At 34.7% G+C, this 27,569-nt stretch overlaps 1 protein-coding gene across 3 annotated transcripts; it reads left to right on the forward strand.

Moving 5' to 3' along the window:
• On the forward strand, positions 1-27,306 carry LOC106877089 (uncharacterized). Of its 3 annotated transcripts, XM_089352822.1 has the most exons (5): positions 1-3,219; positions 9,476-10,936; positions 18,003-18,080; positions 20,140-20,243; positions 21,484-27,306. In XM_089352822.1, exon 5 carries the CDS (start codon positions 21,497-21,499, stop codon positions 24,863-24,865), a length of 3,369 nt encoding a protein of 1,122 aa, XP_089208948.1. In that variant the 5' UTR covers positions 1-3,219; positions 9,476-10,936; positions 18,003-18,080; positions 20,140-20,243; positions 21,484-21,496; the 3' UTR covers positions 24,866-27,306. The 3 variants fall into 3 exon arrangements, with proteins under 3 accessions (XP_089208948.1, XP_014781366.1, XP_052823670.1); XM_014925880.3 differs by lacking the exons at positions 1-3,219; positions 20,140-20,243 and having other exon boundaries at positions 9,397-10,936; XM_052967710.2 differs by lacking the exons at positions 1-3,219; positions 9,476-10,936; positions 18,003-18,080; positions 20,140-20,243 and adding an exon at positions 20,286-20,917.
• The last annotated feature ends 263 nt before the right edge of the window (positions 27,307-27,569 follow it).

Here is a 27,569-nt window from a genome sequence, read left to right on the forward strand (position 1 = left end):
GTATATGGATGGAAATGAGCTGCTTGGCGGAGGTCTGCGCTCTCCGAGTGCTTTTCTAGTATGTATATAGTATAGTATGCAGTTTTATGTATGTTTAATGTACTAAATGTATATACATCAATTTTTATTACCATACAGAACTTGCAATCTTGTATAAAACTTTGTAATATCTATATTCTTTTATCATTCTGAAATCGCTGATGTTAATGTCAGTTTATAAATACAATTCGTTCCGTCCTATAATGACAACAATTAAGTTGGCAATGATGAAATTTAAATTGACGACAACGTAAATCTCCATGGCAAAGTCTTGTTTCTTGGTGGAGACCGGTTTTTTTCCTACTGAAAAATAAATCCACCACCACCACCACCACACATACACAGGTGTTATAATGAATTGTGTTGCCCCATTGATTGTGAATTTCTATTAAATATCTCTGCCTCTCCTATTGTCTATATCTGTATATCTGGTTTTCAGTCACACATACATTATCCTCCACTGTGTGTGTGTGTGTGTGTGTGTGTGTGTGTGTGTGTGTGTGTGTGTGTGTGTGTGTGTGTGTGTGTGTGTGTACCTTACCATCCTAAAAATGATACGTTGAAATGAAGTGGTTTTAAGTGCGGGAGAGACGAGACAGTTTGACAACAGGTGTCGTTTCAACAGCATATAAAACACAGTATAAAACAATGCACGCGGTCCTAAAATTTTTATTTACTGACAGTGAACCACCCAATACATAGACATCGGTTGTCTATGAAAGGTATCAGATATTCTCATGCTAGTAATAATCCGTCACGCATAGCCGTACTAAATTATGTGTGTGTATGACTGTATGAAGTGGGGACACACACTAGAAAAATGTATTTAGTTACAGTCATTTCTCAATGTGTGCGCGCGCGCGTGTGCTCGCGCGCGTGCGCGTGAGGTGAACTGAGGCCAAATGTTCTTACATATACATAATAAAAGTCTATTCAACAAAACTCCAATCGACATCGATAACTACCAGATACAACTTTTGAAATGACTAAATGTGTTGATCAGGCGATCTTTAGTTATGTTAGCAATACATCCCCTAATAGCAGACATCAGTGACCAGTGATATTGTGAGCATGAATTTGGTCTCCCTTTCACAACGCCCAAACGTAGTAGACCAGAGGGTTTTAAATAGGAGAGCTAGAAGGCCAAATGTTAGGTGTAACAGGAGAGTGAAAATGTTGGGCTATCAACTCCTGGGTCATGCAGGCTGTGTAAGAGGGAGTAGGTTTTTGCTGGATACATCGGCTTCCCCCGAGCAACTCTTTCTATCCAGGACTTGGCCACCGTCTCCATTGTCCTAACGAAGGCTGCCGAACTGACCCTAAAATCTTGAAGGGAAATGTGAGACTGCATGACATAGCCTTCATTGCTCACGACCGCCAAGATCATCACAGACGATGGGTACTTGGTGTGCGTTGCAGATGGGACTTCAGTGTGGGTGGCGCAGTACCATCTGTCATTCTTCCTGTTCACTTTTTGATCTTGGATAAAGTTCTTCTCACTTGGAAAGTTACGGGCGAAAAGATACTACAATAATTATCACAGCTCATACGATTAGCTTTCCTTTTGTAGAGGTTAACTAACATTCTTGAAAGTATAGCGAGATCTATAGTTCTCGGAATTCCTCAGTCTAGAATAACGACCTAATATATTTTCATAAAAGGAAGAGTCGCCCTAAAAGGCATTAACGCTACGAGAATATGATTTGATCAATCAGCCCTGATTGACTGATTTATGGTTGAGGCGGTAACTTCAGGAAGCATGTACGTTTTCTCGCCAAACGGATTCTAGAATCTTCCAGACCGACAGTTATTTGAAGGTGAACTAATTTGACTTCAGGATTTTGGTTTCGGACAATTTACTTTTACTTTTTCACGGCGGTAAACTGCATGTTAATCCAAAAACAAAATATGCACGGGACGACTCCCTCGAGGAATAAGATAACTGAATATACTTATAGAATAACAATTTTTTAGTGGGGACTGGAAAATGCAATGTCTAACAGTAACTAGTAATTTTATCCTAGTGGAAATCTTTGGACAGGGATTTTTTTTTTTTAAGTTAATGTTAACTCTATTTGACTTACGAATGTAAGAGATGAGCATGGAACAGTGAGTCATTTTTGAGACGTGTAACTGGGAGTGTGCACGTCGAAACTGCATGAAGAATAGAGAAGAAATCTTAAAAAAAGAGAAAGACGAAAGAAAGAAAGAAAGAAAGAAAGAAAGAAGGGAAAGAAAGAAAGAAGGGAAAGAAAGAAAGAAGGGAAAGAAGGAAAGCTGGTGAAATTCTCTCATTTTTTTTTTCACGGATAACTTGTATGTGTATGGGAAATAGTATTCATTGTGCGAATTTTTTTTTTCGTCACAGAACGCCAAGCTTGACTTGTTTGTTCAGTTCAGAAATTTAAAACTCTCTCTCTCTCTCTCTCTCTCTCTCTCTCTCTCTCTCTCTCTCACACTTTCTCTCTCTCCCTCCCTCCCTCCCCCTCTTTCTCTCTCTCTCGCACACACATATATTTACGTTTACGTATGTTTTGCAAGATTCCCGATGGGCAATCACGTGTTGAAACATATGTTATATTTGGAGATTGTCATATTTTTTGCCAATTAATCATACGCTCTATATACAAAATATACGTGGTCCATAGACGTAGTATAAGACCGGATAGAGGTGGGAAGCGATGAAATCGAGTAAGCGAAAGAGGTGTTTACTTGGGACCCGCAGTGAATAAGCGGCAACCAGCGCGCGCGCACCAATCAGGACCATTTCCCTCAAACTAAGAATAATAATAAAGCTGAACTGAAGATCAAGTATATAATGTATGTGGTTAACTGGCAAAAGTCTGACCACCCCCAAATGTAACAATCAATCAATTAATATTTATTATTCAAAATTCAACAAAGAAGTATGAATAATAGGGGGGAAAAGGGTATAGTCAATCATAGGCAGATATTAGTTTATTAAGGCTTTCTACTCATTTCCATCTTCAGCCGCTAGAAGCGTTTCATTGAGCGACATCCCGCAGTCTGCACGAATCATACGGTGATAATTTGTTCTTGGTCGTTTCCTCTCGTGCTTTCCATCTTGTAGTGTGTTAAGAATTCATTGAGTGGGTGTCGCAGTTGGTGACCAATCCCTCTCAGCCGGCGCTCCTTTATCCTTGCGCTCATTTGCTAATCGTCACCTATTTGGTACAATGTATCATTGGAAACGTGGTCGTTATAGGATATTTGATAAATTTTCCTCGGGTTTCTTGTGTGAAAAGTGTTCAACATGGCCCTTTGCCGATTCGTATTTATTACCCATGTCTCGCATCCATATGTAAAAATCGGAAGATTAGAGTTTTGTACATCTTTATCTTCGTTGTTGAGTTGATGTCAGACGATCACTGGTGTTCAAGCTGCGACATTGTTCCACATGTCGCTCTCTTTCTATCTATGATGCCACTGCTTGAGTTGTGAGAGAGAGAGAGATCAGTTACAGTTGATCCAAGGTCAGTAAATTAATCAGCCCTAGATGGCTGCTTTCCATTCGCTAAGGACGCCTGTTGTTTCATCTGTGTTTATATTAATGGTGAGGTAGTTTGTCTTCAATTCGTTTATTTCTAGGCCCACAGTCTTTGCTTCTGGCATGACACAATCCAAGTAGTCCTGTACTTCTATGAGGATCAGAGCAAAGAGAACAATTTCATCTGCAAATGTGAGATAGGCCAACTTATGTGACTCTGATATGCGAGTTCCATCCTCCGTATGGGCTGCAATTTTCATCATGTGATCCATAACCACCAAAAGCAGATAAGGTTACAGAATTCCACTCTGAGGTGTGAAGCCGGGGGAGTTTCACATTTTCCCATTAACAAGGACATATGCTGTTTGATGTTCATAAAGACATTTAACTGCCGATACTGCCTTTAATGGTATCCCTGTCCTTTCAAAAATCATAAACATAGCGGTTCTGTTGACGCTGTCAAATGCTTTTCGAAAGTCTATGAACAGCGCAACTATTGAGAGACACCACTCAAAGCAGCTCTCCAGTACCCACTTCAACGTGTGAATTTGTTCAATGCAACTACGGTTCTTTCTAAAGCCACTCAGGTAGACACTTTATCTATTTTTGCACGTTTGCGATTTAACAGAAGCCTATAAAGAGCTTTGCGCCTTAATTCATAAGACTTATTCCCCGATAGTTGGACAGTTGTCATAGATCATCTTTCTTTGGTAGTGATACTATGATTGATGACTTCCACTCATTCGGCAGCACACTTGTCAAGAGAACCTTGTTGCATATGCTAATGAATGCTACTTGGAACGCTTCTCCTCCATATTTGAGCGATTCGTTTGCTAGACAGAGGTTTGTACTTGCTGCTCTGTGATTTGATACCTCCTTGAGTGCGACAGGCAGATCAGACATCTCTAAATTTTCGATGGACACTTCGTGTGCATTGTGGCACCCGAAGTTGCAGTATGATAACTCTTCGGCATGCGTTCTCTTACATGGTACCAACTTTACCAAGTATTTGTTCACAAATTTGCTGAATACCTTGCTGTCGGTTTCCTTTCTTCAGCATCGTCACCGCTCTGCAAGCCTCTTTGTGTAGGCGGGTCATGTTAAATGATTCAATTTTCTTGCAGATGCTTTCTATGTATCATTTTCTGTCTTACTTGTCAGATTCTTTAACTAAATGATCAGCATTGATGACGTTTCTATGAGAGTCATTCTGTTTAAGGTATTTCATCTTCAGGTTATTGGGATTGTCAATCGGTTTCAATGTGGCTTCTGAAACCCATAGTGAGTTTTTACTGTTAGGATTGCATTTGTCACGTATTTCCCTTGCGGCTTTTGTGATAGCTGATGTTAAAATACTGTTCATTTCATCATTGCTTATGTCATTTTTGCTACGGAGATTCTCAGTGAGAGCAGCATTTAGTTTGTACAGTTCTATATTTAAGAGATGAGGAATTATTTACATTATTTACATTCGACGGATATTTGTCTTCATCTTGCTTGTTGTTAACACAACGTTTCGGCTGCTATACCCTCCAGCCTTCTTCAGGTGTCTTGGCGAAACTTCGAACCTGGGTTCTCATTCCTAAGGTATTTTTCGATGTTATTATTATTATTGTTGTTGTTGTTCAGGTCACTGCTTGGAATCGAACTCGGAATCTTGGGGTTAGTAGCCACACTCTTAACCATATGCCCGTGGGCAATTACGGAGTAAATTTTAGGGCTTATAAATCTAATATTTTTCTATCCTAAATAATTATTTCACCTGTGCCTCGGAAAATCTAATCTATGCTATTACATGCTTAGGGTGTGGTAATAATTATATTGGCCAAACAGGAATATCACTCCGTCAAAGAACCACTCTCCACAAAGAGCAAATCCGCCACTCACGATGCAGACAGATACAGGTCAGTGAACACATAGAAAGGTGTGCGAGGAATCTTAATCCTAATTTCCTAATTTTTCCCTTCTATCAATGTTCACATACGAGCACCAACAATTTGACCTCTTTAGAAGTCCAATAGATCTGTCATTTTAATGAATTTTAATTACCTTTTTCTTATGATATCTGAAAAGAAACAGCAATTTTAGCAAAACATATTAAGAAACACTAATAATAAATAAAAAAACAAAAATAAACAAGCTTTTGACGGTTTTATAGATATTTCAAAATTATGATGCTATGATGCTAGGTGTTGCCATTATTTTGTTCAACCCCTGTATATATGTATATATATACAAGTGGGTCCGTGAATGTCGTATCCTGCCTTCCGAAAATCATAATATGCAGAATATTAATGTCATTGTCTTTCAACACGTACTTGCTCCATCCAGATGATAGAAGTCAGTTCACATTGTAGTGGACGTTATCGATACTGACGAGTATCCCACGAAGTTTCTCAGTTCTCATCAGCCCATAGGTGTCCATCTTTGCATTCTTCTTCTCAAAGTAGGAGCACCCATTACGTTGCTAAGAAATATGGATGTACCAAAACTCTCTAACGAGAGAGCTGTAAAATTCTTATACTCTACGTGATCACAGCCACCATTTTGGTCGATTTTTCTAGGCAAGATGTTTTCATTCCACGCAATCTCCTCGTTCTATCAGATATTCTATTTCTATTCAAGCGCAATCAGTTTCCAGAGACACTGCCTTTTTTCTATGACCTTTAACAAGTCATAACGACAATGCCTATTTTATTTCAATGACGAGTGTACGTCTCTCTCCTGACCTGCTCTCGTTTCCTGTTCATATATTGAACGAAGCTAACATCTTTGCAGTAGAAAATCAAACAATAGCACAAGAAATGTTGTCAACGTCAAAATACCTGCGGCATAAAATACATTTCTGCAAGAATTTTTCGTTTTATGTGTTGTTTATCAATCAATAAAGAATTACAAGTGTGTGTGTGTGTGTGTATTTCACGACAAGAAACGCAAATGAGGACATATATATGTATATATATGTATATATATGTATATATATATATATATATATATATATATATATATATATATATATATATATATATATATATATATATATATATATATATATATATATTTAAGAATTTAAGGATTGGAGAAAACGCATGTTATAATTGCATACTTTATTCCTACATATGTTTCAAAGGAAAACAAGCGTTTTCTCCAATCCTTAAATTCTTAAATATACTCAAATACCCAAAATTTCAAGGAGTTCCTGCCTTTAAAACAGGAGCTAACCACAGTTATTTTGTGTTCTTTACTACTTTGGTTTCTATTAACCCATTTATTCTATCAGAAAATTTTTTATTCATTAAGATAGAAGAAATACACATAATTATATATATATATATATATATATATATATATATATATATATATATATATATATATATATATATATATATATATATATACAGTAATCCCTCGACTATCGCGGGTGTTACGTTAAAAAAACCCCACGATAGACGAAAATCGGCAAAGTAGAAACAGTACTGTACTGTATATTAAATAATAAACTGCGATAGGTGAACCGCAATATGGCGAGGGATTACAGTATGTATAAATGTATGTGTATATGTATGTCATTGTTCAGTTTTATTTTAAGATTTTTTGCAAATAGAGAAAGAACCGGTTTCTAACCTAGATCCAAGGCTCCTTCATTGGAATTTCAGTATCAACAACAGGGTATTTTTATATGTATATATGTATGTATGTATATGCGCAGATTTGTATGTTTTGCTTTATGTATATATTCTCATGCATATAGTTGCAAATCTAGACATGCTCATACATATTTAAATGCTAAACTTCTGGAAAGTTTTACAGATCTTTGCAGTTCCAGTGACGGATTGGTTCTGTAGGTTTCGAATTAGCTTTCTCCTTTCTGATTTTGAGAAGTCTAATTTCTCAAGATTGGTATTTAGGCAGTATGTTACAAATACCAGGGCCCTAATAATTTCAGGTATAAACCTGAACTTATAATCTGTATTGAGTAACTGCAGGTTTCTCAATAGTTCAGTGTAGGTATTCTCTTTTTCACTGATCTTCAACCTTATATTAACATCCACTGGGCAGCTGATTTCCACAAATGTACAGTTTCTCTTCTCTGTCTCAAATCAGTATATCAAGTCTGTTGTGCTTATATCCTTATTGATGTCTTCACTAGGACATTCCACCAGTACTCCTTTTTTATTATGAGTGGCTATGGCTTCCACCATACTGTGGGTTTTTATTTTTTTGTCCCCGGGTTATTCTCCCAATGGATTTCATTAGTGTCCTAGCTACAGTGTCATGTCTCAACGGTAGATAATACCGTGATGACATTTTCAAGCAAACTGCTTATGATGTGGATGATATCTTCGGTGTTAACTCCACAAAGTCTGCATCAGTTGTCACATTTTACTGCTTTTCCTGCATCTCTATCCCTTTTGTGCATCAGGTACTTGGTTGATATTTCCTGTTCCTGGGAGGTAGTAGTCCGGTTATTGGTCCATGATAGACTGCTTTCATGATCAATGTTACTATCATCTCGGAGTTTTCTACTAACTGATCCATGCATAGTCTTCTGCTCATATAGGCTTATCCTTTCATCTGATGATACGTTGCCGCAGAGTCATGCGATTTCTTTGGGCGTGTATTCTAGGTTATCAGACAAAGGATGTTGCTCAAGGAGTTGCCTCCTTAGTCTTAAGGTATTATCAGCCTTATGCATGCAGACTTGGTCAAGGAGTGGACTTCTACGCTTGGTGGTTAAAAGATCTTGCCGAAGGGATATGATACGACATTCGAAGGCTTTTGGATCGATGTTAAGCCTCTGCCACCTTATTGTTTTAGGTAGAGGTGGTCTACGTCATTGTTTATACGGAAATTATGTATGCTTGTTAGTATTTTTCGGGTTTTCACATCAGTGGCTCGGATCTTATCAAGCATCCAATCAAGCAGCCCAAATGTTGGTATGAGTACTGGCACTGCAAACACATTGTGGGCCACTTTTATTACAAGCAGAGAGTTCTGAGGTCCAAATTTTCTTTATTCGGCAGTAATATTCTTTAGTGACACGTGTTTTGTTATGAGTACCATTGTAAGATATGTTTTCATCCATCCCTAGATACCTGTAACATTCCTCGTCAGATATAGAGGAAAAAGTCAAATCATTGATGGAGATGTTGCTAGTCTGGTTTATAGTTTTCCCCTTTTACACAACCATATAATAACATTTTTCCTGACCAAATTCCAATCCTTTGACAATGTTGTAACTAGGTCAAGGCTCTTTTTCATTTCATGTAAGTGTGTATGTATGTATGTATGTATGTATGTATGTATGTATGTATGTACCTTGGAACCACACTGTCAAGGGATGGTGGTCTTGATGCAGAAATATACCATCGAATAGCGAAGGGAAGTGCTGCATTTGGAAAGCTTGAAAAGCGAATATGGGCTGATAGAGATATTTCCCTGCAGACAAAAATCAGCATCTACAAAGCGTGTGTATTGACTGCACTTCTTTATTCGGGCGAAACATGGACCACCTACAAGCGTCATGTAAAGATGCTAGAAAGGTTTCATCAAAAGTGCCTAAGACGCATCCTAGGAGTAAAATGGAAGAGTTTCGTAGCAGATACAGAGGTTTTGCGCAGGGCGCACTGTAGCTCAATTGAAAAACATATTATCCTGGCCCAAATGAGATGGACTGGGTATGTAATTAGAATGAAGGATGATCGTTTGCCGAAGCGCTTATTTTATGGTGAGCTCAGCTCTGGTGAGCGACCGCGGCAGAAACCGAGAAAGAGGTATAAAGATTGCATTAAACAAAACCTAAAAAAACTATATATGTATGAAAGTGATTGGGAAGGAGATGTTCTGGATCGAAGCAAGTGGAGAGCTGTTGTCAGGACGAGCTGTGATGTCTGGGAGGAAAAGATGCTTCAGCAACTTGAGCTTAAGCGGGCCTGTCGAAAGGGAAAAATTGTAATCAGTGGAGAGTATAGGATGTGTACTGTATGTGATCGCGTTCTTCTGTCAAATGCAGGATATGTGAATCACATGAGGGTAGAAATTCCAGACACCCTAAATACCAACCGCCTTCTGCGACCTGTGGCATATGTCACAAGGTTTGTAAAACAATACCCGGACTTAAGAGACATATGCTGGTTCACAGAGGCGTTTCCTTAGAATCAGATACCAGCGAGCAAGGATCAAGAGGCTTGAACATTTGTCATCTGTGCTGTAGACCTTGTCGCTCAGCAGCCGGACTTCAAAGTCACTTGAGGGCTCACCAACGAAGTGATTGTACTGCGTGATGATATGTGTGGATTGTTGATGGGATGGCTATCGTCTGTCAAGATGGAACGGTCGTCGTATGTATGTATGTATGTGAAAATGTAACACTGTTCCCGGTGGAGTCTAGAGTTGGTAAATCCATTGTGTAGTGAAAGGCCGAAGATGGTGATATTTGAGGTGGAGTGATTGGAAAACAAAACGAAAAGTAAAAACTTTCGTAAGTGACACACTCAACTAGACACGCACAAGCATACGCGCGCGCGCACATTCACGCACGCACATTCACGCACGCACATTCACGCACGCACATCACACACACACACACATACACAGAGAGAGTAAAATTTCAGTTCCTTAAAAATGATGTAAATTAATAACGATAAATAAGTAATCTTTATTATATACGAATAGGCTACCCACTTCGTATAGCTATCCACTCCTTAATACAGGCTTGAGTGTAAATACTAGCAACACGCGCGCACAAGCTTTCTCTTCTCTTTCTCTCTCTCTTCTCTGTCTCTCCCTCCTCCACTCTCTCTAGTATAAAAAATGACAAGGCTGGTTTAGTTATTCTCAGCTTAAAAACCTCGTCTATATGCTGATAACAAAGTATAGTTTACGTGGTGCCTTTCTGCTTATTTGTTCATATTTTCAATCAAAAATCTTTTTAAGACTTCAACAGACAACTGGTTTGATTCTATTTCTTAATGAAAACAAAAATTCAAAGAAAAATCACCTCGAGACTACATAACAGACAACCAACCAACGTTACGAATCAACTAAGAAGACCTACTAAGAAATAGTAGCCAAATTTCATTCGTAATTAACTCTGTCTTGGAAAGGAAAAAATGGGAGTTATTGGATAATGTAAAACTAGATTTATAACTAAGTTTGAAGAAGATAAGTAAAAAAAAAAAATAAGAAAGGATGATTACGACGAGAACATTTTTTAAAAGATTTGTTCTCTCAAAGCTGACTTGTTAAACAAATACCACAGCAACCTGTTCAAGAACGTCGAATATAACTTTTCACGGCCTGAACATCACCAAGTCAATGTTGACTTACATATATCAGGAAAAGGTATAAAAACTCGGCAACGCCAAAAAATCTTTTACAAAGATCAAGGTAATTAAATATTATAGTTCAATCTCCCTCCCTCTCTCTCTCTCTCTCTACAGTGTCTTGAACAAGTGCTTTCTTCATCTAATCGTTTCACGTATCTTTAATGCTATCTATTTACCATTTCTTTCTGGTCGCAGCAACGTGAGCTATGACCAGCTTGTCGGATTTGTGTTTGTAATTCATCGCTTTGGTATGTTGTTATTTCAATTTTTTTAAAGGGTGAAAATGTAATTATTAACAAAGGCGAACAAAATATATTTGCGCATATATTAATGTATCTGGTCATCATTTTCACCGAAGAAATAAAATTAAAGTGTTTTCTCTACAAATGTTTCACGCATGCATTGAATTATAAAATAGCAGACACAAAAAGTATCTAAACAGAAAACCTGACATGCTAGAAACGCGTTTTCAAAATTTTAATACGAGTTATCAAAGAAGAAAAAAATTTCAAAATTGAAACCCTCTCCAACCGGAAATCTGACAAGCTAGAAACAACAGCCAAACCGAGGATCAACTTTCTAAATACGAATTACCAAAAGAGGAAAAAAAAATTTAATTAGATTTCTTGCACACATACACACACACACACACACACACAACAACAACAACAACAACAACAAAATGACATTAAAAATTTTTTTTTCCTCTTTTGGTAATTCGTATTTAGAAAGTTGATCCTCGGTTTGGCTGTTGTTTCTAGCTTGTCAGATTTCCGGTTGGGGGCGGGTTTCAATTTTGAAACTTTTTCTTCTTTGGTAACTCGTATTAAAATTTTGAAAACGTGTTTCTAGCATGTCAGGTTTTCTGGTTAGATACTTTTTGCGTCTGCTATTTTTTAATTCTATGCATGCGTGAAACATTTGTAGAGGAAACACTTAATTTCACTTCTTGTCATAGGGCGGAGGGGAGGAGGTGTTTATTATTATCATTTTTTTTTTTTTTTTTGAAAAATTGAAATTTTACAAAAATTTTTCTTTCAGAATCATAATCTCCGAATTTTTCTACGTATTTTGTCTAAAAAATGTTTTTAAAAAAGAGAAAAATTTAAGAAATTTAGGGGAGGTGGGGTGAAATGGGTGGATTTAAATTTTTAAATGCAAATTTTTTTGTAGATTCGGAATCTCCGCCCTCGATATAGTGTGTTTCTGTAAAAAAAAGAAAACAAAAAAAAATCGCAAAGGGAGTGTGGTCCATCATCTTTACCTCTGCCCCGGTGTACCCCGCCCCCAACTGTATTTCCTCATAACTTTCAGAAAAATGGATATTTTTAATGAAATTTTCCATAAATAACTTTCTGATGTTGCAGATTCTGATTATACCAGAATTTGTTGTGAAATAAAGAATTTTTTTTCAGAGGTGAGCAGTTTCGGATAACTCTCACGAATAGACTTTGTTTCTTCATAACTTTCAGACAAAAGGGTATTTTGTGATGAAATTTTCTACAAATACCTTTCAGATGGCGTAAATTACAATTATATTGGAATTTAATGTGGAAAAAATTAGTAGGCGCGCACTCATACATACTGGCACATAACACTTTTTTTTTTTTAAATTTCATTTTGTGGTTAGCTATGTACTCTCCAATCGACACAGATAATTTATATAATTATATTATGTACCTGTTCGTCATTTGAATTGAAGAATATTGTGAAAAAATGAAAGATTACTATATTAAAACTTTTTCTACTAACATTACTTGAAAGGTTTCTTTTTTTTGGGGGGAACCAAAAAAATTTATCATGGGCAGCCTACAGCTTTTCTACTCGAATGTTTTTGTTTTTTTTTAAACTCAGTATTTACATGCTATTATTTATCACTTTATCTGCCTCCAGTTTTACTTTTCTAAAAAAAGGATTTCCCGCAGTAATATGACAAAGTAATTCATGTGAAATTAAAGTGTTCATTTTTTAAATTTTTTAAAATTTTTTGTCTGTTTTGAAAGTTAGAAAAAGTATGAGTGCAGAAATAACAGCAAGCTCTTTAAAAAACAGAAAAGTAAAAATAGCTGAGAAATACTGTGGCAAAGTGAAATTAAATAGAATCATTTGATCATTTGACCAGTGCGTTTGACCATCGTGTGTTTTGTGGAACTGAAAATGGGCAGATTGATTACATATTTCTTTCATTATGTTATCGCAGTTTTGTGAAATTTGGCTATTATTTCTAGCATGTGGATAGCCTGCTTGAAGGCAAAGGCCGTAGAATTGGGAGGGGAGAGGGTTGAGGGTTTTTTTTTTTTTTTGAAAAATTGAAATTTTACAAACAATATGTTTCAGAATCGGATTCGCCATAGCCGAAAACGTGGGATTCATTAAAAAAAAATAAAATTAATATATATCCAGGCGCAGGAGTGTCTGTTTGTTATGTAGCTTGCTTACGAACCACATGGTTCCGGGTTCAGTCCCACTGCATGGCACCTTGGGCAAGTGTCTTCTACTATAGCCTCGGGCCGACCAAAGCCTTGTGAGTGGATTTGATACACGGAAACTGAAAGAAGCCCGTCGTATATATGTATATGTATATATATGTGTATGTTTGTGTGTCTGTGTTTGTCCCCCCAACATCGCTTGACAACCGATGCTTGTGTGTTTATGTTCCTGTAACTTAGCGGTTCGGCAAAGAGACCGATAGAATAAGTACTAGGCTTACAAAGAATAAGTCCTGGGTTGATTTGCTCGACTAAAGGCGATGCTCCAGCATGGCCGCAGTCAAATGACTGAAACGAGTAAAAGAGAGTATCCATTTTCCTGAAAGTTATGAGGGGAAAATCGGATCTTGTGAATTTTCCGAAAGTCCTCTCCCTCCCACCAGGTTCGTTTGCTAAAGACTAATTATATCAAAAAGCTTAATTTTTATTTACATTTTTATTTACTTTCTTTAATTATATTCAGCATTGAGAAATAATTTCTTGAATTTCACTGATTTGATCACTTTCAGCAGCAGTGCCTAGGTCTTGACCTCTGTATACATTCAAGGTTCCAATCTTCTTAGTTATGTGTTTTGGAACATCGAAGTTTTTGCAACATTTGCCATATCTTTTCAGGCCATATTTTATAGACAGTATTGATCTAAGCATAGGAAGATGCATTTTGCTTTTCAATTTTGATTTGATTACACCCATACTACTGAACAACCATTCAACTTCTGCATTTGAGTTTGGCAATGTCAATAGATTAATGGCAAAATTTGCAACATCTTTAAAAGGATTTCCTCCAGTAGCATCTTTATATTCCAAGACTTCCCGTCAGAATACCTCAGTATTAGACATATTTGCCCATTTAATTAAATTAATGCTATTAAACTGAATTTCAAGTGAAGCAATTTTTTTTTCGTTTAAATGCAGGTAAAATTGGCTCTTTAAAATGCTGCAAAATATTCTCTACTGAAAAACATTTGATATTCCTCAGTATATTAATATTTACTGACAAACAATGCTTGAGCTCTTTATAAAGGCAGAGTAAAAATTGTTGTGCTCCTTTGTGAATATTATTTTCTTTCGTGGCTGTTACAGCCTTCTTGATAATCAATTCTGCTATCTTTCTCTAAAACCTGTAGCATAAATTTGGTTTAGGATCCAGAAATTTTTCAATAGAAGCATCCGGATCAAGAGGATCAATTCTACATGTTGGCAACATTATCATATTAGCAACAGATTTGATCAAATTTGAAAGATCTTCAAGTAATTTTGTTTTGTTGACAGTGTTTGATTCAAACAGTTTATTCACTTCCAGATCATGTTTTAAAATTGGATGCAAAACTAAAAGGTAAAGTTCATTCCTAGAATCACAAAACATTTCATGCAACGTTTGTGCTGTAAAGCACTTTTTTTTTTTGTAGTTGTAGTTTGGAAGTGAGTTTGCAATTCAAACCATTGGCTTAAAATTCTATTTACCACTGGTTCTATTGAGAGCTACCTAGTTGTACAAGAAGAATTCATGATCTTCAAAGGCTCTTTATCATTGATAGCAAGGTAAAGTTGTTTGTGGGCACTTTGTCTTGTTGAAGAATGAGAGGACCATTTATAGGTTTCGGATACTAAAAATTCTAAATCTATGGGCAAGCATTCAGCACAAGTGTAGGATACTGCCAACTGTAAAGAATGACATACACATCTAAATAGAACTAATGATGGAAATTCTTTTAATTTCTGAAAAACACCTTTGTTGACTCCTATCATTACTCTAGCATTGTCGGTTCCTATAGTCAGTAAATTTTTTATATCTAATTTCTTTTTCACTAATTCAATTTTTAAGGCATCTACAATGCCATCTGCATCATGTTTCTAAAGACACCACACTGAGATATGCATGTACCACTTTTTTGTGATTGTCACTATGATATATAACAATTTCTAACAACTTGTTTATCAATATATCATTGAATTCATCTAATAACAGGATAAATTTTCTATCTCATCATCATCATCATATCCATCAAAATATGGAGCTAGAACATTTCTCACAATATTTGCACATTTTGTATGATGCAACTTCGCTTTGGTTATAATATCACTATCAGACATATAATTCTTACATAACTCTATTAAGTGATCACAGCTATTAAATGAGGAGTGACAACAAATAAACATTGCTAAATTTGCTTCAAGCATAGATGTCTTATCATTTTTTGGTTTTGATAAAATTGGTAAGAGGAATCATTTGCTGTGGTGTTGATGCCTTATGTTTCTTTACTTCACAGTGGCTTACTAAAAGAGAATATTTTGCCAACATATTACATCTACAATATCTGCAACATGCTTTAGATTGGTCACTAGGTACTTCACATAACCACTTAGTAGACGCTGGCATCTTAAGCCATTCCTTTTGGAATTTTGCTGGTACAACCTTGTTTTTTCTTTGCTCATTATAATGTAGTGGGAAGCTAGAAAATAAATGATTAATAAAAATATTAAATTGAAAATACAACTTACCAGTTTGCTGCTAACAATTCTTTCATTCGTCATTAACAATTCTTATGTTTGCTGCTTAAAAATTCTTGAGGTGAACAATACTGATTCAGGATGCAGAGTGGCCAACTTAAAAATGGAAAAGTAAAATCTGCAGAAATCCTAAAACTGTGTTCTGATATAAACCTGGGAACATCATATTTCGCTCATTATTTACATTATTTACAATTGACGGATATTTGTCCTCATCTTGTTTGTTGTTAACACAACGTTTCGGCTGATATACCCTCCAGCCTTCATCAGGTGTCTTGGGGAAATTTCGAAACTGGGTTCTCATTCCTAAGATATTTTTTGATGTTGCCATTATTATTATTATTATTATTATTATTATTATTATTATTATTATTATTATTATTATTCAGGCTACTAACCCCAAGATTCCGAGTTCAATTCCAGGCAGTGACCTGAATAATAATAATAATAATAGCTAGACACATTTATTTAATGCTCATAAAGGAAAAATTAAACATACGTAGATCAAATTTTTAATAAACAATGTCTTTTTGTTTCATTTAATCTAATAAATCAAAACACAAATTCTGAGAGTAAATGCACATTAGCATGTAAGAATTAAGCTAGGTGATAACAAAATATAAATCCAAAATCTCTGTTTGTTGTGGTCATTCATTCTGATCATCTTATTACTGCGAGAACTTCCTCCTTTTTGACAATTTCTTGTGCACAGCTTCTGAAATGTCTCACATCAAGCTCCAGCAGTAATTGGCCATCATATTTGAGTCCCATTGGCCTTGGTAGTGTTCTTACATTACTTTTACATCTTGATGAAAGAGTTCACCTTGTTCTTTGTTAATGTCACCCAGATGCTCTGGAAACTCACCCACGTGATTCTGTAAGTAGTGCTATTTAATGCTCATTCTACATTCAAGTGCCTGGAAACTCAAGAGCAATTCCTGTACAATCTCTTGATAGTTGTCAGCTTTCCTGTTCCCAAGGAAATTGCACACCACATCAGAGAAGGCATTCCAAACTCTAGCTTTAGCTGCACTCATTGTTGTAACAAAATGTGGATCCCTGAGGAGTTTTCTTATCTGAGGTTCATCAAATATTTCTGCCGTCTTCTCATCATCATTAACATTTGGAAATAGTACATATATATCTGAAGTAATTCATCAAGGCTCTTGATCACAGTGAAGTTCATATGAACACCAAATTTTATGTGCAGTGGGGGGAAGACAATGCCTTTCCTATCAGCCAGATGGTCATTAATGATGTTTTTGCCACCTGGCATCAAACTGTTTCTTGAGGAGTGGGTGGTATTCTTTTTTCACCCAGTGATCCTTTGTAGTCCTACTGTCCCAGTTGCACAGGAAAAAAGGGTACTTAATATAACCTCTTTACTGGCCCAGTAGAAGGTTTGCCATTTTCAAATCAACACAAATTACCCATCCATGAACATGATTTGTAACCTCTCCAGAACAATGTTGGTGTTGGCATACTCCTCTTTCATTTTTATACTGTATCCTATTCTCGCAAATAGTGGTGTAAAATTAACTCTTGGTATGTTCAAGATAAATAAAAGCATATACTGATGAAGAAGAACAACAACAACAATGTGATGCGATGGAGCAAATCTAAGGTCAGTTTTGGAATCAACACCAAAACACATACTGAGATGCATATATCTCATGTGGTAATGCTTCAGCAAATAGAAAAACACCCCATCAGTTAAGAGAGTAAAGATATTGTTATAATACAAAAACAGCAAATATTGTTAAATACAGCTACCCAGGGTTTCCTGGTAATAATAATAATAATAATAAGAAGAAGAAGAAGAATCCTTTCAACCACAAGCACAAGGCTTGATACCTTGTGGGAGAAGGATCATCAATTCCATTGACTCCAGTACGTAACTGGTACTTATTTCATCGACCCAGAAAGGATGAAAGGCAGAGTCGACCTCGGTGGAATTTGAACTCAAAACATAGTGTCAGAAAAAATACCACTAAGCATTTTGTCCATGGTGAGAATGATTCTACCAGCTTAAAACTTTATTGTTTCAATAAAGAAATTTTAGGGGAAATATATTATTCAATTACATTGACCTTTATATTTCACTGGTACTTTATTTTATCAATCCAGCCTCGAAAGAATAGAAAGCAAAGTTGATCTTGATGAAAGTGGAACCCAGAAGGTAAAGAGCTGGAGAAATATCACAAGGTATCTTTTCAGTACAAACAATTCTGCCAAGGCACAAGGACAAGAGTTTTTTTTTTATTGTTTTTTTTTAGAAGAGGGTTAGTTGCTATTGTTGACCACAGAATCATCATTGTCATCATGTTTACACAGGTAAAGAAAAATCATTGAGGCAGATTTTTCTATGGCTGGATGCTCTTTCTGTTGCCAATCTTCATCTGTTTCCAAGTAAGGTAATATTTCTGTGACCAGACATGATTTCACAGACTGGCCACAAAAGTCACTGCTTGCTTGACAATGACACTTGTTTATAACTATTATGTGATGTCAAGCAAAGAGACAGTAACACACAGGCTCACATGCACATGTATACACACACACACACACATATAGAAAAATTCTTATTAATCCAAACAAGTAGTTGTACAGAGAAAAATAAGTTGAAAAGGCACAGAGAAAATATTAGCATTTTCATACAAAGATCCTCCCCCCACCTTCCCAACTGTGGTTTTAGAAAAATGGGGGAAATCTCTGAAAAAAGTTTCCCCACAAATTTCTTTATAATCATAATCTATGCTATTTGAAAGGGATTTGTATGAACTTTCATCAAAAGATACTCATTTTCCTGAAAGTTATGAGGGAAAAATGTCAGATCATGTGAATTTTCTGAAACTCCTCTCTCCACCCCCTTGGAAAAATTCTTTCTCATAAATTCCTATATACTCTGAAGCCACAACATCTAAGCAGTATTTGTAGAAAATTTTGTTAAAAAGTATCCATTTTTCTGGATGTTATGAGGCAACAAAGTCAGGGGTGTATACATTTGTAGCAATGCCTTTTATTTATACGATTTTTTTCATTTCATGCTTATTTCATTCATTGTTTGCAATGTTCTCTCTCTCTCTCTCTCTTTCTCTCTCTCTCTCACTCTCTGACACACACACACACACACACTGCAGAGCTTACAGATGGGCTGCTGAATTGAAATCTCTGTTGCTTTGAGGGGAAGGTAAAACTTGACAAACTGCTTTACCCTCTGTTGTTGGACTACTGTGATATTTGTTTAAAAAAGAGAGATTATGACTTTGATAAAATAATGAAAACAAATATTTACTAAGCAAGTGAGCATTATAATACAAAGAAATAATTAGATGTAAAATATCATAAAAATTATTAGAATTGGGAATCAAGTGTGGAAATATTATCAAGTGGTTAGCAGAAAAATGCCTGGAGGGCAGTCTTTCAGCTAGTAGTAATAACAATAGAATGATAGCTGACATGAAATTCAGTTTGCTTAGTTAAACATTCATGAACCAAAGGTTATTTTATATCTTAATTTCATAAAAAGGAAAAATCCAAATTCAATTATTCCTTGACCCACTCCTTGCATATCTATCATGTTAGAATGCTTGGCGTATGTTTCGGTGAGGTGGGATGGTGGGGAACAAGTTTTTTATGTTCACCTTATTTCATTGTCTCTCTCTCTCTCTCTCTCTCTCTCTCTCTCTCTCTCTCTCTCTCTCTCTCTCTCTCTCTCTCTCTCTCTCTCTCGCTCTCTTTCTCTTCTCTCGTACATATTTATTCCTTATTGACAACTGGCTTGTTTATAAAAAGACACATGTCTGGGCTTTATAGCTTTCTGAAAACACTGACTCTTAACAGTGTATAAAGTAACTACAAAACAATACACACACGCATATGTAGAACACTTTTCATTCTTTTACTGGATTCTTTTAACAACATTAAAGTATTATGTCATATCCTTTAATGGTTATCTGTTTGTCACTGTCTGCTTATGTGAGCATGAATATTTAATGCGCATACATTATCTTTCATACTCATTTGGTATCTGATTATAAAAAAAAAAGCAAAAACACTGAGCATATTAAACAGACTGTATTTAAGACAAGATGAAGAAGTGAACAGGTTTGGAAAGATAGGATTTGAAATATCAAAAACTTAGTCAGTAATACACACAGACACACACACACACTCACACACATATATATATATAGTACATATATAAACAGAATTGATTTAGCTGCTTCTCTATAGATTGAAAAAAATTGGATTCTCATTTAAGGCATCAACATCAATTTAACCAATCCCAGCGAAACCAATACTCAATCTATTTATACACATCAGTTACAGTAGGTACATAAAACCGAAGCTAATAATCTGCATACTGTAAGTGTTAACACTTTATTTTTTAAATATTAGGGGCTTGTCAACAGGGATATCAGCCTACACAGTATCTAGGTGTAATATACAATATATGTAGGATAATGATAGTGGATATATGTAACTTTTATAGTACATACATAAACAGGGCTAATTTAGCCATATCCCTGGAAATTTTTAAAAATTAACAACCTTAATTGATTTTCGAATCTTATTAGATTCTTATCAGAGGTGTCTGTATCAATTTGACCGTGTGTGTGTAGGATAATGGATGTAGTAAGTAATTATTTAAGTATTGGACATGTACCTAGTAGTTAGCCAGGGAAGCATGTTCACTGCCTATGGCTACTTGACATCATCTACAGTATTTTCACAATTGTTGCTGGATCTACCTCAGGAATTCTTCAGTGTTTGTTGAGTCTATAACAAATGATAAAGACAGAAAATGAAATATACAAGAAACTTTATTGCTCACAACGATTGTTTTGACCCATCCTGTTGTGGTTCCTCATGAGTGGGAGACTGTACAACTGGTTGTGGCACATCCTTCAGTGCAGAAATATCTCATCAGGTGATCTTACAAGAAGTATCTCATTAATTAAGCCCTGTTTCATTTTGATTTTAATACAGTATGTTGTCATGGTGATGGTGATTTAGCTAATTTTCCTTCTTACTGATAGGTATGTATCTACCCACACACATTATCCCATTGACTTGTAAAACACATAATTATGCATAAAGAAGCCATAAATATATTTAAAATTTACCTCAAATGATCTGGTAAATTAAGATGTGAAATTTTGCATCTCAATTCTCCTATGTTAACCTGTATTCTCAAACCATAGGTCATATAATTATAATCACATTATTTTACAAACAAGATCAAGAGAGATCTATTTTCGTTTAAATTTAGAAAAGAGAAAAATTATATATTGTTGTATTCTGGGATAGTAGTTTTTTTTTTTTCTTTTCTTTTGCCAAATATATAACCAGATGTATCTACAAACTTACTTTCTAATGTCTTAAAGCTTCAGAAGCCAGTTCTGATTGCCTCAACCTGCAGTTTATAATATCAATTTCTCTGGCTTTTTACATCATGTGTCTAAATGCCTTTTTGTATTTAAGAAGTAAGTGCTTCTAAAAACTGAATGTGCTTTTTATCTCTTTATACTTATGCAACTTCATTCTTCTTTGATGATTGTTTACTTACATTTATCTAATATCTCTTTCTTTCTTTCTTTTTCAGATATTAACTAAATATGATATATTTACACAATCCTTTTATATTTTCTCTATTGTTTTTCACTGGCATATATTTAGTGCATTCTGGAAAATCATACCACTGCCCTCTTTCATGTAAATGCACTAATCAGCAAACGGTGCCTGGCACAGTGAGTGTTACTTGCTATTTTACTCAGTTAAAATCAGATGATTATCAAATCTTCTCTATGTTGGCTGCAGAAAATACAACGTACCTATATATAAAATGTGATGAATATGGTTACACCAGTTCTTTGGATAATAGCCCATTCGAGCACTTAACTAATTTGAGAAAACTCGTCTTTGAAACTTGTTATTTTAATAATCTAACAGAAAATATTTTTGCTGGCTTAGATAATCTTAGAAATCTCACCATTTATAAAAGTAAATATTTAAATGTAAATTCAAATGCTTTTTTCAATCTTCCCAATTTGGAAACTATAAGAATCAACAACTGTGACTCAGTTAATTTTCCAGTTAATTCCCTTTGTCATCAGAATAAACTGACAACTTTAAATTTAGCAGAAAATAATATTAAAAATATATCTGAAGTTTTTAATCTTTGTTTAAAAAATTCTATGTTATTTAATAATATAACTGTACTTGCATTGAATCATAACAAATTGTCTGTTATATCTGATAGCTTCAGTGATCTTTTAAAATCAGTACAGTATATTTTGTTACAAAACAATAGAATTGAAAGCGTTCAGAAGGATGCATTTTCTAATCTTCAAAATTTAGAATATATCGATCTTTCAAATAACTCCTTGAGTAAGTTGCCTCAGACATCTTTTGACTTTTCTTACAAATTGTATTATTTTGATATATCAAATAATCCAATAAAGGAGATGCCTATTACACTACAGAATTTATCAAACATTCAACTATTTCGAGCTAAAAATACACTTTTGGGTGACAGAATATGGAATTTTCTGAATAGAAAACCACTTGTCTTAGTCAACTTTGAAAACTGTGGCTTAACATATATCCCTGAATTTGTAGCAAAATTTCAAACTCTTAAACATTTTATGCTGGATAAAAATAATATCACAACTATCCACCCAAATGCATTTGCAGCAAGTAAATCTTTAATTACTTTGACTCTTTCTGGAAACAAAATTACATCATTGCCAAAATTTGCATTCAAAGGCCTTGATAGTCTAGAAATCCTCAACTTAAATGATAACCAAATATCAATATTTGATGAAAATGTTTTTTTGTCTCTTTCAAAACTTTCTTCTTTGGATTTATCAACAAATTCATTGAATCATATACCAAAGCTACCATCGTCAATAAAGCTCCTACAGTTAAAACAGAACAATATCAAAAAAATTTCTTCAGTGCTGAATACTACTAAAAACCTTGAATATTTGGTCCTTGCAGATAATGAAATAGAAATAATTGAAAATGATGCATTTTCACACTTACAGTCTCTTCGAATACTTAATTTGAAAAATAATAAAATAACAAATATAAATAAACACCATTTTAAAAACTTACATAAATTATGGGGACTCAATATTGCTTTCAATAGTATCACAGAGTTAGGATATGACACAATTAGTCATTTACAATCACTTAGAGATTTTTATTGTCAAAACAATCACTTAACAACATTAGCAAAAGCAATGTTTCCTAAATATTTAAGACTCATAGATTTATCACATAACTACATAAAATTTCTGACTGATGATATAATTCATGACATGAATGACTTGACTGAATTGAATCTCAGATCAAATCGATTAAGTACTGTAAGAAGCTTTAATTTTATACGTTCTGGTAATGCAAAAGCAATTCAAATTTTATTATTAGGTAATAAATTTAAATGTGACTGCCATTTGACATGGTTGAAGGAGTCTATCACGTGGCAACAAAAGCATCCTTTTGTAACTAAATCTTTTGATATGATATTTTGTGGTGATATTGAACCGTGGTTACCAATTGGAACATTGGATACTGTAAATAAAAATGACCTTTTATGTGACTACAATAAACTTAAAAACAGCCATATAAAATATTATTGTACTTTCAGTTGTAAATGTTGTTTAATATCTGAAAATTGCCTATGCCAAGATATTTGTCCAGTAGAGTGTCTATGTCTATTTTCACTAGACAAAAACTTCCATAAAGTTGATTGCAGAAAGACCAATTTGACTCAGTTGAAAGGATTACCATCTGCAGGTATCCATATTGATCTTAGTGGAAATAAACTGAACTATTTGTACAATACTAACTTCACTGACCACAGTGCAGCTGAAGTTTTATATATGAATAATTCACAAATATTAATAGTTGCCAATAAAACATTCATTAAATTTACAAATTTAAAAAAATTATATTTACAAAATAATCTCATTGAGGCTTTGCAGCAAAAGAGTTTTGAAGGCTTAAAAAATCTACTGGAACTTATACTTTATAATAACAAAATTCAATATATCCCAGAGAACACTTTTTCTGAAACTCCCAAACTTAAATATTTGGATTTACGGAACAACAAATTGCAAACTATTACTAGTGAAATGTTTTCTTCTAAGGCTTTACAGAAGATCTATCTCAGTGATAATCCATGGTCTTGTGAATGTAATGATATTAGTGAATTTGAAAAGATATTTGCAAAAGATACTGAATTACTGGTTAATGGTGAGCAGATTTTTTGTAGAAAATATGATGCATTGGTCAATATCTTTAATTATGGACAAGAATTCTGTCAAAATAATGTCACATTTAATATTACAAAATTTGCCCCCTATCAAGATAAGGTTCTAATATCAAGTGTGTCTGCAGTATCTTCTGTAATAATTCTGATTTTCCTCATCACTTTTCTAGTATATGCTTATCGACAAGAAATTCAGTTATTATTATTTATTCATTTTGGATACCGTTTCATGTCAAAGAAACTAATTATTGATGAAGAAAATAAACTTTATGATGCATTTGTATCTTTTGATAATTCTCTGGATTTGTTTGTCTTAAATGAATTACTTCCGCAACTTGAACAGAATAATCCACCATTTAAGCTATGTGTACATTTTCGTGATTTTGAAGTTGGTTTACAAATAACAGAGAATATTATCAATAGCATTGAAAATAGCAAAAGAACTATACTGTTAATTACAGACAACTTTCTAAAAAGTGAATGGTGCAAGTATGAATTCCAAACAGCACATTATGATGGTCTTTCCCAAAAAATGAATACCTTAATAGTTGTTCTTTTTGAAAATATCAATGAAGAATTACTAGATCCTGATCTCAAGCTTTACCTGAAAACTAAAACTTATTTAAAATATGATGATCCTTGGTTTTGGAATAAACTTCGTTTTGCTCTCCCAGCAAAGAAAGATTCTAAACAAGAGACCAAATGCTAGTAATTTGTTGCAAAGGACAACCAAACTAATACAAAACTATCTCAAAAAGAAAAGAAAAGAAAAATAATGTCAATATTACAAATATTTTTATGTAGAAATTCATAACCTACGTGTCAATACTAGAAAATAGTATTCAAAAGAACATCAAAACAAGTATGATTAAAAAGAGGACAAAAAGACTAAAACACCACATAGGCAAAAGTCTAATCAACTTATTTAACTCAATAAAAAATGGAGGAAGAGAAGAAACACAGTACAAAGCTTGTGGTTTTAGGTTGTACTGACTTCAAATCCCAACCAATTCAAATTTGTTTTCTATTCATTTGGAGGCAAAAAGAAATGCACTAGAAATACACTGGGGTCAAATATGCTTCTCTACTAATACCATCATTTTGCTCATGCAACAAGTAAATTGTTTACAGGAATCAATGCAACATATATAAAGAAAACTTGTGTCATGTGATAAAGATATCTTTGAGTATTGAGTTATTACTCATTTGTTGATCAGGAGCTAAAGACGGTGCCTCTACATGGTGACTCAACCTGCTGGAAATAGCAGCCAAATTTTTCCCATAATTTACCATCTAAGATTACATTAGATAATGTAGTCCCAGTTGTATAGACTGACTAAAAGATAGCACGGGCACAGCCGGATCATCAGTCACCATAAATCTCAGTGATGATTTGGAGTTATGTATATGCATAATGTATTTTTGCACATCCACATACATACACTAAATATACAATCCAGTGTAAGTGCTTCTGTGTGAACTACTTGGCTCCTTGGGCAAGTGTCCTTTGCTATAGTCCCAGGCTTACCAAAGCCTTGAGAATGTATTTGGTACACAGAAACTGAAGGCGGCGAGCTGGCAGAAACGTTAGCACACCAGGCGAAATGCTTACCAGTATTTCATCTGCTGTTACGTTCTGAGTTCAAATTCCACCGAAGTTGACTTTGCCTTTCATCCTTTCAGGGTCGATAAGTACCAGTTACGCACTGGGGTCGATATAATCAACTTAATCTGTTTATCCCCTCTGTGTGTAGCCCCTTGTGGGCAATACAGAAATAAGAAACTGAAAAAAAGCCAGTTGTGTGTGTGTGTGTGTGCATGGAGGTATGGCTGTTGGTGTCTCCTTACCTTGATATTTTGTATTAATTGTAAAGGAGCTTCACTATCATACAGATGATATCCTCTATTTCCAATTTTTTGTGAAAATACATCTGGCCACGACGAAATATTACCTTGGTCAGAAACAGGTGAGGGTTAGCAACAAGAACATCCAGCAGTAGAAATTCTGCCTCAACAAATTCCATGTGGTTCATAAAAGCATAGAAAAATGGACATTGAATTGATGATGGTGAGGATGATATTTGATATCAGAATTGTTAAAGCATCAGAGGGGAAATATCTATTTGTATATGGTGTATTCAAATTCCACCAAGGTCAATTTTGCTTTTCATCCAGTAGATTGTACTAAAGTACTGAGGATTGATATAGGCAACATATTTAACTAAACACCAGTATGATAATAAAGCCAGATTCATAATCATTTTCACCATCATAATTCTTTCCTCCACATTATCAGGCAGAATAACTGGTTTAAATGCAAAAGGATTAATCATAATTTTGTGATACACAAGTATGGTGAATAAAACAAGGTACATTGTTTTCAAAATATTTAACTTCAAAATATAGTTTTTTTTTTTAAACTTTTCATGCACCTGTAATTTTTATTTCACTTCCAGTGTACCACCAAGTTAAAAATGTTGAGAATCATTGGCTTAGACTAGATGCTTTGCTCTCAAATAAGCCAATCCAGTTGATGTTATAAGATGGGATAATTCACTGCTATGGCTTAATGGTTAGAGCATCAGACTCACAAGCATGAGGTAGGGAGTTCGATTCCTGAACCAGGCTGTGTTGTGTTCTTGAGCAAGATGGTTTGTTTCATGTTGCTCCAGTTCACTCAGCTGTAGAAATATGTTGTGACATTACTGGTGCCAAGCTGTATCAGCATTTGCCTTTCCTTTGGATAACATCGGTGGCATGGAGAGAGGAGGCTGGTATCCATGGGTGACTACTGGTCATCCATAAACAACCTTGCCTGGATATGTACGTCAGAGGGGAACTTAAAAGGGGTAATCCCATGGTCATTCATGACTGAAGTGGAGCCTTTACCCTTTCTAAGCAATAGAATCATGATAATTACAAATGTTTTGTTACTTTATAGTTTTTTGTCTAAATTCCACAATGTCTGTAACTCATAGATATTCAAGGTCCCCCATTCTACTTTATTCCAAATGAGGCTTATAAAAATAATGTCTACACAACTTGATTTTGGTATTCACACACATTAATTGTATATAGCATGTATATTTACAGAAGGAAAAAAATAAATGTAATCTGGAATAAATATTTTTTGTTATTTCATAACTGGAATTCTCGTTTTATATTTTCATTCAATATTTAATGCTTACATTCATCTCCTAATATTTTCAATTTGTCTCTAATCAAAATAATTATTGCACAAGTTATGGTGAAGTACCACAAATAATATAATTCTGCTGAGTCAATTGCAAGACAAGAGTCTGGCTACAAAAGTCCAGTTCATTCTTTTGAAAACTAACTGAAAAGTTGTAACAGTTCTATAATCTGTAATAAGATGAGTGATAAAAAAAAAATGCTAAATACAAAGTCTGTCT

Source organism: Octopus bimaculoides, chromosome 1 (assembly GCF_046866305.1).
Source record: "Octopus bimaculoides isolate indiv1 chromosome 1, ASM4686630v1, whole genome shotgun sequence".
Classification (NCBI taxonomy): domain Eukaryota; kingdom Metazoa; phylum Mollusca; class Cephalopoda; order Octopoda; family Octopodidae; genus Octopus; species Octopus bimaculoides.

What these genes read in the sequence shown, in the direction of transcription:
- LOC106877089 (XM_089352822.1), top strand. Translation starts at nt 21,497, where the DNA reads ATGATATATTTACACAATCCTTTTATATTTTCTCTATTGTTTTTCACT.